Source organism: Chrysochloris asiatica, unplaced genomic scaffold (assembly GCF_000296735.1).
Source record: "Chrysochloris asiatica unplaced genomic scaffold, ChrAsi1.0 scaffold00168, whole genome shotgun sequence".
In the NCBI taxonomy this organism is placed as follows: Eukaryota; Metazoa; Chordata; class Mammalia; order Afrosoricida; family Chrysochloridae; genus Chrysochloris; species Chrysochloris asiatica.
The window spans coordinates 2,137,877-2,153,089 of NW_006408686.1; the positions used below are offsets into that span (position 1 = coordinate 2,137,877).

General features: G+C 43.0%; 1 protein-coding gene across 1 annotated transcript in view; it reads left to right on the plus strand.

Annotated features, from left to right (window-relative positions):
* LOC102838400 (zinc finger protein 250-like) overlaps window positions 1–15,213 on the plus strand; it is a 51,014-nt gene that overhangs the window by 7,308 nt on the left and 28,493 nt on the right. Inside the window, 1 exon segment of the mRNA XM_006871497.1 lies at window positions 10,833–10,959. Coding sequence (XP_006871559.1) covers window positions 10,833–10,959 — 127 coding nt within the window.

Sequence of the window (15,213 nt, forward strand, 5' to 3'; positions counted from 1 at the left end):
TATTTAACTTTTTTGTATATTTAATCTTGTTAGAAATGAATCCTGATGTTGTGTAAAAGACACTTGGTGAGACTAAATTACCTTGCCAAAGCAAAATTTACTGCTGTAAGAGAGTGCATGCACATAGCCATACATACAGGAACAGGCCAGCGAGCACCCCAAGTGGGCAGTTCACTCCGGTTTTTAATCCCTGACGCCAGTCTCAAAGCTGTGTCTCACCCCATTGGCTAGAGTTTTGACCACACAATCTTTTCCCTTACCCAGTTAGCTAGTTCAGAATTTTAAGGCGTGCATTCCTACTTTAGGAAAAGAAAAGGAGAGTGATCATAAATTCTTTACTCCAGGAAGTAGTTAAAAGAAAAGGAGAGAGATCATAAATTCTTTACTCACTTCAGGAAGTAACCAAAGAAAAAGAGAGATCGTAAAGTCTTTACTTTAGGAAATAAAGAAAAAAAAACGAAAGGTTACCTGAATATAATAAACAAGATTATAAGAAATATATCTATAATTATTTTTTCCCCACAATCTGACTTCATTTCAAATAAAAAGCTGTATTCAGAAAGAAGATGGACTCAAGAGAGACCTGGTGTAGTTTTTGGCTAACTGAAAGATCAGCTGATACAACCCATATCTGCATAGTGCTTCTATAAAGGTTTTAGCCTTGGAAACACTATGGGACATCCTAGAGATGGACCTAATCTAAAATTTACAGAAAACTTCGACACCTCCACAAAAATAAAACAAATATTCCAATGGAAAAAAAATGATCGGAGGGTTTGAACAGACACCAAAGACATTTAAGTGGCCAACAGACAAGAATTGTTTGTGATCTGTAGCTGTTTGGAAGATGCAAATCAAAACAATGATTAGCTATCATCTCACACCGGCAGTCATAGCAAAGTACAAACACACAAACCCCAAGAAACAACAAATGCTGGTGAAGATATGGAGATACTAGAACCTTCATACAGTAATATAATAGGACTGTAAAATGGTGCAACCACTATGGAAATGGTATGGCGCTTTATTAACAAGTTGGAAAGAGAAATACTGGATGTTGTGGATTGCACTGTGTTCCCCCAAAATGTGTCACCTTGGCTGGGCCATGTTTCTCAGTGGTTTGACAGGTGTACAATGTTGTAATTGCCCCACACATTGTGATCTGATAGGATCACCTCTTAGCTGATGTAATTATCCTATCTATGCCTTGAAAATCCTCACTTCTATGCTAATGAGCATGGTACATCCTGAAAGAGAAAGTTGTATCTTGAGTCAATGTCTTTTGAGTTATAAGAGAGATTGAGCAAGCAGAACTCAGAGGGATTGCTACCACCAATAATGAAGAGCCGGAGTGCAGTACATCCTTTGGACCTGGGGTCCCCGCACTATGAAGCTCCTAGATCCAGGAAAAATGGATGCCAAGACGCATGGAGATCTCCAAGGAATGTTGGGCCTACAGATGCTGAAGAGAGACAAAGACTTTTTTTTCTAGAGTTGGTGCTCTGACTTCAGACTTCTAGTCTCCTAACTGTGAAAGAGTAAATTTCTGTTTGTCAGGACCCTCCACTTGTGGTATTTCCGTTCTAGCAGCACTAGGATACTGAGACCCTGTGAGCCGGACAATCCCTTTACTTGGTATAATAGGCTAGAGAAATAAGATTAATAAGAATAAGTTTAATAGATTAATTGCAACACTATGCATAATAGCAAAAAACAATGGAAACCATCTAAATGCCTATCAATGGAAGAATGGATAAGCTGTGGTGTATATATACACACAATGGAATAGGAGGCATCATTAAAGAATAACAGTGAATCTGTGAAACAACTCATCATATGAATGACTCTGAAGGACCTTATAGTGAGTGAAATTAGTTATTCACAAAAAGACAAATAGTGTATGTGGCCACTATTGGAAAAAACCAAGAAGAGAAACAGTTCTTTGATGGTTACCAGGAAGTGGGAGGAGAAGGGATAGTAAATTACTAGTCCTGTTGTTAAGTGCTATTGAGTAGGTTCCCACTCATAGCAACCCTGTGTAGGATTTCTGTGTAATCGGTGCAGGTACAGAAACCCTCATCTGTCTCCTGTGTAGTGGCTTGTGGACTCAAACAGCAGACCTGGGGTTCGTAGGCCAGTGCTTATCCTCTAGAACCACCACACTCCCAGCTAGAGGGTAAACATGTTAACTTGGGTAACGGAGAAGACAGTATACAATAAGAGGAAGGTTAGCAAAAACTGATGGGGGCAGGAGATGACACTGGGAGAAATACAAGAGTTAAAAGCAATATAGTTCTATACACAATCCTGAGAAACAGTGATCTGCAGGTAGATGTATCGATTCTTCTATGGTCTTCCTGATTCATTGTCTAACCGTCACATGTAAATGAGACCATTGGAAATACCAGGGCATCAGTTAGGTGCATCTTAGTCCTTAAAGTGACATCTTTTCTCTTTAACACTTTTTGCAGCAGATTTTGACTAATGCAGTAAGTCGTTTGATTTCTTGCCTGCTGCTTCCATGAATGTTGATAGCGGATCCAAGCAAATTGAAGTCTTTGACAATTTCAATCTTTTCTCCATTTATCATGATGTTATTTATTGGTCCAGTTGTGAGGGTTTTTGGTTTCTTTACATTGAGGTTCAAGCCATACTGAAGGCTATAGTCTTTGATCTTCAAGATCTCTTTGTTTCCAGCAAACAAGATCTATCATCTGCATATTGCGGGTTAATGAATCTTCCTTCAAACTTGATGCTATGTTCTTATTCATATAATCTACCTTCTCAAATTATTTGCTCAGCATACAGATTGAATTTTGTTGTTTTGTTGTTAAGTGCCGTCGAGTCGGTTCCGACCCATAGCGACCCTGTTAAATATGGTGAAATGGAACTTTGGTGCACACCTTTCCTGATTTAAAACCATTCAGGGCCCCCTTGTTCTGTTTTAACTACTATCTCTTAGTCTACGTACAGGTTCCTTATGAGCACAATTAAGTGTTCTGGAATTCCCATTCTTTGCAATATTATCTAGAATTTGTTATGATCCACATAGATGAGTGCCTCTGCATAGTAAATAAAGCACAAATAAACATTTGGTGTAGTGCTATAGGACAAATACCGGACTGCCAACCATAAGGTCAGCCGTGGAAGCCCACCAGTCACGCCTCAGAAACCCTATACAGGGTTGCTATGAGTTGAAACCAATTTGAGACAGCACTTAACAAAAAGGAGTCCTGGTGTGGCGCTGTGGGTTAATGCGCCAGACTGCGAAGTCGTTTGAACCAGAAGGTCGGTGGTTCAAGCTCACCAGTTGCTCCTCGGAAACCCTATAGAGGGTCACTATGGGTCGGAACCGACTCGATGACACTTAACAACAAACATCTTTTGGTATTCTCTGCTTTCAGCCAAGATCTATCTGCTACCTGGAATGATATACCTAATTCCACATCCTCTTCTGATTCCAGCTTGAATTTCTAGCAGTTCCCTGTCAATGTACTACTGATCCATTTTTGAATTCTCTTCAGCAAAATTTTACTTGCATGTGATATTAATGATATTGTTCTGGTGACGTCTACATTCCATGGGTCACCTTTCTTTGGAATGGACACAAATACAATGGGTCTCTTCCAGTTGGATGGCCTTCTAAATTTTTGGCATAGATAAGTAAATGCCTGCAGTGCTGTGCTAGTTTGTTGATTTCATTTCAAATGGTGACAGCAACAGTGAACTCAACATAAGAACAATTGTGAGGTGGATGCGTGTGAGAATTAAGGCTTTGTGTCAGTTTGGCTAGAGCAGGATTCTCAGTGGTTCAGCAGTTGAGATGGAGTTACCACTCCATGATGAAATATAATATTATGTAATCACCCCAAGATAGGATGTGATGTCATCAGCCCTGATCTGATGTAAGTATTTGTTGTTATTGTTGTTAAGTGCTATCAAGTCAGCTCTGACTCAGAGGGACCCTGTATAGGGTTCCCGAGGAGCAGCTGGTGAGTTTGAACCTCCGAGACCTTGCGGTTCAAACTGACATTGCAGTCCAGCACATTAACCCACAGTGCTATACCAGAACACCGATGTAATTATTTAGTGCATTGTAAACTCTTACTTCTGTGATATTAATGAGGTCAGATGCAATGTACAGGACTAGGTTGGATCTTGAGCCAATCTCTTTTGAGATCTAAAAGGAGAGCGAAGTGAGCAGCGAAGCGAGCACCAGGGTAGAAGAACAGAGAGTGGACTGCGTCCTTTAGACGTGAGGTCCCTATACTGGGAAGTTCCTAGATTCAGGGGAAGATTGATGCTAAGACCTGTGGAGATCTCAAAGTAATCCTGGGCCTATAGATGCTGGAAGTTGACAAGGACCTTTCCCCAGAGCAAAGAGAAAGTCTTGGCCCAGAGCCAGCACTCTGACTTTGGATTTCTAGCCTCAGCAGTTCGAAACTACCAGCCGCCCCGCAGGAGAAAGATGAGGCTTTCTGCTCCTGTAAAGATTTACAGCCTCGGACACCCTGTACAGGGTTGTTATGGGTCGGAACCGACTCCACGGCACTTAACAACTGCAACAAACTGTGAGACAATAAATTTCTGGTTGTGAAAGCCAACCATCTGTGATATTTCTGTTGGAGCAGCATCAGGGAACTAAGACAGTACAGAAACAGGCATCGTTTTCTGTTGTGCAGAGGATCACTGGGAGTTGAAAGTGGGTTGTTGTTGTTAGGTGCCATCGAGTCAGTACTGACTCATAGCGACCTTACGCACAGCAGAACACAACACTGCCCGATCCTGGGCCAACCTCACTACGCTTGCCATGCTTGAGTCCATCAATGGTATTTAATAATAATAACACAACCAACAATTTCATACATGGATTGATGTACAGGTCTATCAGGTGTAGAAAGGGGTGTGGGAATACACCCATAAATATATTCAGCTTTCACAGAAGATACTTATTTGTACATTACCTTTGCTGCAAATATATCCGAGAATGTGGTAGAACACACAGAGGACAGTTATGAAAACATCTTAGGCATAACCAGACACCTTGGGAGAATGAATCTGTGGGCCATGGTCTTGGGAGACACCAAGGTCAGTTGGCATCATATAGTCCACAAAAACAGTCTTCCGCTTCCTATTTTGGTGAATAGCGACTGGTGTCCTCAAAGTTCATTGACAGCCATCTAAGGTGCAACTATTGATCTTTCCCTATCCAGAGGAAAATAGAGGGTAGAAAATCAAAGGTGCATGGAAACAATTATTCCAGTGAAGAGAGTCCTTGTGTGGCTCTGTGGATTAATGCACTAGACTGCAAAGTCGCTTTGAACCACAAGGTCGGCAGTTCAAGCTCACCAGTCACTCCTCAGAAACCTTACACAGGATTGCTATGGATCAGAATCGACTCGATGGCACTTAACAACAACAATGGCCTAAGCACACATCAGTTTCTAGGACTCTGAGACTAGAAGTAGCTACCGCTACCAACTGCTTCACAATATTAGGTTTTAGATAGAATGGGAGAAAACTGTGGGACGAAACTCAAAACTCATAAAAAAGATGAGCTAGAGAGTGGTGGAAGGCCGAGACTATGGCCCTCAGTCATGCTTCAGGTCTGGAACTGAGCTCTCTTTCAGGGCTCAACTAGCAGCCCAACAATAGGTCTGTAAGGGACACATTGACATTAGTGAGGAACACACACCTTAGAAAGTCAACCACTTGAGATCAAAAGTTCAGTATTTACCCAAAGACAAAGTTCTGGAGGGCTGGGGAAGGAGGAGGAATGGAAAATGAAACCAGGGAGGAAGTGGAAGGAAGTTCTATTGTGAGCATTACAACCAAGATGGGTGTAACTCCAGTCACCCAGATGAAGGGGCCTCACTGCTGTGTCATAGTAAGCATACACCAAGGAGAGAGGAGTCCCCGGCCACCTGTTCATGTTTCTCTTTTCCTTCCCTAGTTTGGCTTTGCCAGGATTCTGCCTATTTGAAGACTCGCCGTCACCAGAAGTCGGAAGAAAAATGACAGCATTCATGGTGAGTGGGCTTACCTTTTTAGTCTTAAAATTCCTTCTCACTACTCCAACTCTGGTAGCGTAGTGGTTACAAATCGGGCTGCGAACCTTAAGGTCAGCAGTTCGAAACTACTAGCTGCTGCACAGGAGAAAGATGAGGCTTTCTGCTCCCGTAAAGATTTATAGCCTTGGAAACCCTGTACAGGGTCGCTATGGGTCGGAACCAACTCGACAGCACTTACCAACAACGATGACTCAGATTGGAAGGAGGACTGGTGGCACTGTAGGATAAGCACTGGACTGCTAGCCACAAGAGCGGCAGTTCAAACTCATCTGCCGCTCCCCAGGAGAAAGATGAGGCTCTTAATTGGAAACGCCATACAGGGTCTCTAATAGTCGGAACCGACTCCATCTCCATGGCACACCACCACCACCACAGTGGCTATTTGGTAGATCGACTCTGCTTTCCCATGGCGGAGTCTTTCCTTCTATGTGTTTTATTTACTAATCTATTCTTGCTATGTTGTCAAATTAATACCTCCCCCCTATTTTAAAACATACTAGGCTAATACTAAAAGATTCACTAGGCACTAGCATTCTGTCTGTGTGTTTATTCCTCAGTGTTGCACAGTGATAAGATACTTGGTCTCTTCCGCATTTTGAACAGGTGGGCTATAAGAGACCTGCTCAGCTTCCCACAGGAAACCAAAAGGTCAGGTGAGTTAGGCATTCTGTTCAGTGAATGAGGAAGACAAGAAGAGAGACAAGGAACTATACGTAATGGGACCTATGTGCAGTTCGGTGGACTCCTGGAGTATGGTGCTTCATGATGGTTTCCTCAGTTGATGCTTCTTCCCAACCCTCCCTGCACTGTGCATCTCTTCTCTTCCGGGTGGCAAACTCCTCATGTGACTGAGGGGCTCAGAGCACCATCCAATCAAGCACAAAGATTTGTTTGGGTTTTATATGAAATTTTTAAAAAAAGCAAAACAAAACATTATACAATTTTATAAGAAAAAAAGAATTACTTTGAGTGGAAACGTTTACTTGTATACAAGGAGAGTTTAAAAAGGTCATGGGAAAGTGGAATTAAATCATTATGGTATTTTCCACGCACACTCTGGGGAGTCCTCTTGTGTATGCCAAAAAAGACCTAAGATTGATTCTAGAACTATGTCAAGGTCGTTGTATAAAGAGAAATACCAGCAGGAATGTAGGCAAAGGTCATGCGTCATTCTCGCGTGGGGGCCGTGCAGTGGGTACTGACCCGTAGTGACCTCAGGTACAACAGGATGAAATATCACTGCTATGCTACCACTGTGTCATTCCATCTCATTGGTGTCTTCCTCTTCTTGATGCTGACCCTCCACTTTACCAAGCATAATGTCCTTCTTCAATGACTGGTCCCTCCTAATATGTCCAAAGCATGAGAGACGAAGTCCATCCATTCTGGCTTCTAAGGAGCATTCTGGCTGCATTTCTTCCAACACAGATTTGTTTGTTCTTTTGGCGGTCCAGTGCTCTCCTCCAACACTATAACTCAATTGCATCAATTTTTCTACAGTCTTCCTTATTCATTGTCCAACTTCCACATGCCTATGAGGCTATTGAAAATACCATGGCTTGGGTTAGGCACACCTTACTCCTCAATTCTTTGCTCTTGAAGACTTTAAAGAGGTCTAGTACAGCAGATTTGTGTAATTCAATATGTCATTTGATTTCCTGACTGCTGCTTCCATGAGTGTTGGTGAATCCAAGCAAAATGAAGTCTTTGACAACTTCAGTCTTTTCTTCATTTAGCAGGTCTTGCATCAACATGTTTAAAAGGAGAAATGGAGATGCCAATGACTATATGAAAAGATTATGGTGGTGGTTATGTGCTGTGGAGTTGGAACCGACTCATAGCGACCCTGTACAGGGTTTCCGAGGCTGTAAATCTTTACGGGAGCAGAAAGCCTCATCTTTCTCCCATGGAACAGCAGGTAGTTTCGAACTGCTGACCTTGCGGTTCACAGCCCGATTCGTAACCACTACGCTACCAGAGCTCCTTATGAAAAGATTATAGTATTCATTTATAGTTAAATATATAAGAATTATAAAAATCAATTGTATTTTCTGATCAGATTTCCAAAAGGGTATTAAGCATGTGAACCTGCTGTACCATCTGTAGCCTTGGTGTGGTGCTGTCCGATAAACACTAGACCACAGGTGGGTTTGAACTGCAAGGTTGGGTGGCTCAAACCCACCAGTTGCTCCTTGGAAACCCAATACAGGGTCGCTCTGAGTTGGAATCAACTCCACGGCATTTAACAACAACAGCAACAACATGCCATCTTGTCTAGATTCAGTAGTACTGCGGTTGCTGTTAGATACCATTGAGTCGGTACCGATTCACAGCGACCCTGTGCACAACAGAGCGAAACACCACCTGATCCTGGGCCAACCTCACTACTGTTGCCATTCTTGAGCCCATCGATGCTGCCACTTTGCCAATCTACCTCGCTGGGGTCTCCCTCTTTTCCTCTGACCCTCCACCTTACCAAACATGATATCCTTTTCCAGTAACTGGTCTCTCCTGACAACATGTCTGAAGTATGAGAGATGAAGTTTGGCCATCCTGGCCTCCAAGAAGACTAGGAAGAAGGAGTGATGAATTACTTCCGAATATTTAGTCACTGAAAACCTTATAAACAGCAGAGAAACACTGTCAGGAATACTTACATTCTCTTAAAAGATGAGTAAAAAAGAAGAAAATTTGTCATTCTATGCTCACAACTTGAACTGTGTGAATTTTTTGCTATTTTACTTTTCACTTGAAATTTATCTGAAATGATATTACAAGAGATTAAAATCTACAGACAATGACATTATGCGTTTTTTGGGAAATGATAAATAGGAGACCATCAGTTCTGTGGCACAGATCCGTTCTGATACCAGCTACCTGGAATTAAGCCAAAGTGTGGCGCTGTGGGTCAACGGGTTGGCCTGCAAAGTCACTGGTTCAAGCTCACCAGCTGCTCCTTGAGAACAACAAACAGTTTAAGGTCAAAGCCCTCCACAAGACTGCTCTTATATCAGACACACACTGGAAATTTGGCACCATCCTCCCTTGTAATGTAATAACTATAAATATGGGATTTTTTACTATGTTGGGTTTAATAATTAAAATATCTTACAGAACTCAAGAAATATTATACAAACAGTTCTATGACCGCAAAAGGTTCTAAGTCAAACCCAGCCAAAGGGAGAGAGGCATAGAGCGAGGTCCAAAAGGCACAGTGTAGTTGGGAAGCTTCCCTTGTTTTGAGGGACACGTCCCACTACTGACAACATCAGTGTACAACAATACGAATATTGTCAGCCAGAGAAGGTTATCTGTGTTTGCTATCCAAAATGTTTGTTGAGGTTCCGTATCATAAGTATGATTAATTGACTCGAAGTCACTTGATTGAACTCAAAATCAAGCCACCTTCCTGTCCTAGACGCTGTGGTGGTATTATGTGAGTCAAAACGCTAAACCTCTGTTCAGATGGTGGTCTTTCTGATGTGGTCAGCACCAGTCTTAAGTCCTCTTATTAGCCTAAACTTCCAGCTGTGATCACAGGGGACCATCAGGAGTAAATTACAAGGGTCCAGGAACCCAGGACAAAAGTCAACGAACTCTTGTTTCCCACCTGGAGAAATATGTAGTCATGAGATGGATTAAAGTCCATGAAATTATGATAATGTATATATATGTTTATACATACATGGGGCTTTCAAAAAGTTTGTGGAAAAATCCATGCTGTTAATTCAACTTAGCCATGAAGTATTTGAAATCCCCTCATATATGTATATGTACTTTCTGGTTTATCCTCAAAAGAAGCTTGTGTTGCATAGGCCACTCAACCATTATACAAAGAGGAAACTAAGGTTAAGTAGGAAAATTTGTATAAAGTCACCTAAGTAGTGGCTAGTAAGGGTCACCTCTTAGGAATATATACCCAACATGGTAGCTACAACTCAGTACATTAGAGGTTGGAATTTGTAGATGGGCTGTGTACCTTGAAAGTTGAGAGGATGCCCTACGTACCTGCCCATGACAGGATACCAAAGGCTTATTAGTTTTACAACTATGACAGAAAAGTCCTACCAGAGTCCCTGTGTGTGGTAGGAGGATGGTGGTTGTTGTTGGTGAGTGTCGTCAAGTCAGTTCTGACCCATAGCGACCCTGTATCGGGTTTCCGAGTAGTGGCTGGTGAGCTTGAACCGCTGACCTTGTGATTCAAACCAACTTTGCAGTCCAGCGCATGAACCCACAGCACCACACCAGGACTCATGCTATCAAACTATTGAAAATGAACTGACCGTCTTTCTGAGACAAGTGACAGTATGAATCAGAAGGTATATCATTCATGCGTGTCCTAGCATGCAACATCTAGAGTTCTAGAGGTTTACTCCGAGGACAAGAAGTAGGAATATAAGGGTTCTCACTCGGTGCCTCTGGTAGTATAGTGGTTACGAATTGGGCTGCTAATCTCACAGTTTGAAACTACCAGCTGTTCCACGGGAGAAAGATGAGGCTTTCTGCTCCCGTAAAGATTTACAGCCTCGGAAACCCAATTCAGGGTCACTATGAGTTGGAACTGACTCCACGGCACATAACAACAACTCAGTGCCTCACTCGGGGTGAAGCTAAGGACAATTGGAGTATGACATTGTCAGGATAGAAGGGGGACATCAGGGAAACCTATAAATTAACTCAAGTTTCTCAGAACAGAGAACATTTTCCCCCTTTCTTCCCAACTGGCTCTAAGGCAGGGTATACTTGTGCTTGATGTTGTAGGAATCGGTGACATTCAAGGACGTGGCTGTGGTCTTCACTGAGGAGGAGCTGGAGCTGCTGGACCCCGCCCAGAAGAGACTGTACCGAGATGTGATGGTGGAGAACTTCCGGAACCTGGTCTCAGTGGGTGAGGACAGCCTCCTCCCATATAAAGGTTTTGAAATGGTCACTTGAGTTTTGGAAACGGAGTCTCCTGCTAACAGTTTTTTCTGAAATAAGACAGAGTAGAAAAGGTCAGCGTTCATTAGGTAGGACAGAGGACATCTCAGCACAAACTCCGGTAGTTTGCATGCGTGGTGTGCGAATAAGCAGGAGGTTTCATAAAAGTAGACATTAGTTTTGGAGTCCTGGTGTGGCGCTATAGAATAAGCACTTGACCATAAAGGTCAGTTTGAACTGCAAGGTTAGCAGTTCAAACTCACCAGCTGTTTCTCAGAAACCCTACACAGGGTCGCTATGAGTCAGAACCGACTTCACGGCACATAACAACAACAACGGGCATTTGTTTAGAAGTCAATCAACTTGTACTTTAACATATGGGTCTTGAAATTAATGATATTTCTTCAAGCAACCATTACAAAAAAAGTCTCAAAAATGCTGTTTTGGTCCACTTGATGAGTGTGCATTTTTGTTGTTAAGGGCCATTGAGTTGGTTCCAACTCATAAGAGACTCTTTACAGGGTTTTTGAGAAGCGACTGGTGGGTTTGAGCTGCCAGCCTTGTGGTTAGCAGTGCAGTGCGTATCCTCCAGCGCCACACCAGGACTCCAGGAACACATGAGGAATCTGACTTTCCATTGGCCTGCACCTGTACTGTGTTCATTTTCATTTTCACAGGCTTCCAGCCCTTTAAAACAATCTAATCCACTTACAAAGAGAAAAAGGCTTTGGATGATGCAAACAGCAGTCTAAAGGGAAGGAAACGCAGATCAGGACTGCCTCCCTGTGTAGATGTTTGTCCGTGTGTTTTACTCTCTGCCTCCCCAGTTGCCTTCACCCTTAACCAAACTACCAAAACTCTCTCCTGGATTAGTCCATAAACCTGTGTACTAATTGCCTTGTTTGCACGGTTCTCCTCCTGAACTGTCTTGAGCCTCCAAAGTCATCCACGGGGAATGCAAATGCAATTAAGACATTGCTCTACTCCAAGCCTATGACGGCTTCTTACCGTTTCTTAGAATGAAAGCTTCTTAACGTGGCTCATAGCATCCTACAGGCTCGTCTCCCATTCTGAGTAGACTGTGTATCTTCTCCCTCTGCTTTCTGTGCTCCTGCCTCATTGTCCTTGTGTCTCAGCTGTACCAACAATGTGGAATTCATTTCCTGTTCTTGCTATAAAAAAATTCCTACGAATTTGGTGGTTTAAGGCAACACAAATTAATTACCTACCTTTCTAAAATAGATAAGTTAAACATTGTTTCCACTATGTGAAAATAAATCTATCAGTTGGGCTGCTATCCTTTGGAGTCTGTAGGGGAAATACAGTTTCCTTCCATGGTAGTGGTTGGTGGTTATGTGCAGTGCAGTCAGTTCTAACTAATAGCGACCCTGTACAGGGTTTCCGAGACTGTACATCTTTATGGGAGCAGAAAGCCTTATCTTTCTCCCATGGAACGGCTGGTAGTTTCGAACTGCTGACCCTGAGGCTGCCAGAGCCCTTGCTGTGTGTGCTCTGTCCTCCAAGTCCAAAGCCAGCTCCACTGTATCCCTGTGTCCTTTCTGTAGTCATATATCTGACTCTCCTGCTCCTCCCACTTTAAGGACCCTTTTGGAGTGCTTTCGAACACTGCATATTGTAGGGTAATATTCCTATTTTGAGGTTTTATTCTTGTGTGCCTTCAAGTTGATGCTGACTCACAGTGACCTTGTATAGGTTTGAGTGTTTGAACTGACGACCTATGGCTACCAGTCCAGTGTTTTTCCTACAGAACCACATACCATTGCCATGTAACCTAACATATTCTTAGCTTTGGGAATTAGGATTTAGAAATCTTGGTGGGACCATTTTTCTGCCTACTATAAAAACTGTCCTGGTATGGCACTGGACTGCAAGGTCGATTTGAACTACAAAGTGGTGTGTCAAACCCACCAGTTGCTCCTCGGAAAATCCATATAAGGCCGTGGGAATCTAAACAGGACTATAGAACTGTGCCTCAGACCCTTCATCTGCTCTCTCTCTGCCTGGCATACAATTTGACCTGGCCCCTTTCCGCCCTTCCTTTAGGTCTCTGCTCAGTTTTAACGTCATGAAAGAAGCCTTGTGCATCCACCCTATATAAAATACCATCCTGTCTTACTCTCTTTGCCCAGTCTTGTCACATAGAGAGTGTTTGTCTACTTCCTACCTGTCTTTACCACTAGAAAGCTATCTGCTGAACTGAAAGACTTGGATCTGGTTTGTTTATTGTTGTCTCTTCAGGGCCTAGAACAGTTCTCATACCTGGGAGGTGCGTGTCCATATTTGTTGACTTACGTAGTGAGTTACTGAACATGCAGAGGGCTCCTGTGTCTTCCTGCGTCATGGCGCGCAAACTAGAATCAGCAACAATTCAGGTCTTCCGCTGACCCCCTAACCAAGTTCGACTTTCTTAGGTGATTTTGTGCTGAGTGTATTTGTGTCAGTGCACTTGAGCCACATCCTAGGAAAATAATTAAGCATTATATTTCTGATTGTACTAAGTAATATGCTTTCTCTGTGGCTGTCCTGCAACATTCTATGTTGTTGATGATAAGTAGTGTTGAGTCAGTTCTGACTCATGTTGTTGTTATTAAGTGCCATCGAGTTGATTCTGACACATAGCGACCCTGTATAGGGTTTCCAAGGAGCAGTTGGTGAGCCTGAACCACTGACCTTGCAGTTCATACGACTTTGCAGTCTGACGCATTAGCCCACAGTGCCACATCAGAACTCCGTTCTGACTCATAGCAACCCTCTATAGAGTTCTAAGGAGTGGCTGCTGGGTTTGAACATTCTTCAAGGGAGGAGCATATTATTTCTGTAATGAAACACTACGTTTCTATGAGGATTCCTATGTCTACTTCTGAGATAGACTTTTCAAAAAGAGAAAATAAAATCTCTCTGGAGGTGTTCCACAGGAGTCAGGCAGCTCTTTCCCCTTGAAGGATTTGGCAGCTGCAGCCTGTTCACACTTCCAAAGCCACAGCCACACCCCCTAGTGCTAGTTTCAGGGGCTGATTGAAGGTGAGAGTGATATGAGTCACCTCGCTGAGTGTTGTGAACGCTTTCAATAATTTGATGAATGAAGGCCTGAACCAAACTGGTTCAACATTGTCATGCATAAGCTGCAGTCAGAACGCCGTCTCTCGCTGTAATCAGGGCAAACATTTCGTGTGTGTGTGTGTGTGTGTGTGTGTGTGTGTACTTATATGTGACCTCTGAAAGCATTTCTTGGAATGACATCTTTATCTGTTTGGAAGTATGTGGATCTTTTCTCCTCTTTTTTGCAGTGCTTTTAAATTGATGTCAAAGCTCACTATGGGCGACGATCTTCAGTTTGAAAACCTGTTGTGAATTTATCTAGAGCCACAGATTTCCAGCGCTCTGTTTTCAGAGAGACAGCAAAACACCTCAAAAAGAGTCTGCATAAGACTTTGTGCTTTTTATTTCACTGAAATGATTTTTGCTACTTTTGATTTTTCTTCTCAGTAGCATCACCTGTTGGGCCCTTGTCTTTGGGACAGCCATTCCGTTTCCCAACAAAACTGCAGCTTTCCGATTTTACATAGCTGAGTTAGAAAACCTGTTTTTCTTCTGTGACTTGGCTTAAATGGTTACATTCAAGATTGATCTAGCCATTCAACAAACACTTGCTCAGAGCCCACTATGTGGCAGTAAAGTCCTCTGCATGGTGGGTATGAAGCAGGAAATAGTGTAAATGCTTCTCCTTACTAATGTTCTATACTATGGTCAGAGAGACACACCAGCCAGAATTACCAGCAGGCCAGATGCTAAAATGTCTGTGCAGAATATAAACAGAATCACCAAACCCAAACCAAACCCATTCCCACTGAGTCAATTCTGAGTCATAGCCGCCCTGTAGAAGAGAGTAAACTACTCCGGAGGATGTTTGAGACCGTACAGCTTGAGGGGACCAGACAGCCTCATCTCTCTCCCATGGAGGTGCTGGTGGGTTTGAACCACCAACCCTTTGGTTAGGAGCCCAGCACTACCCACTGTGCCTCTAGGGCTCCTAAGTAGAATCACAGAGGACAAAATTTGCCAGAGTTGAATTGACCTTGTTGCTGCTCTTGTTACATATATCGAGTCGGTTCCAACTCATAGCGACCTCTGATGCACACCAAAAAGATACTGTGCCCAGCCCTGTACCCCTCACGACCCGGCCCTGCACCCCTCACAACCC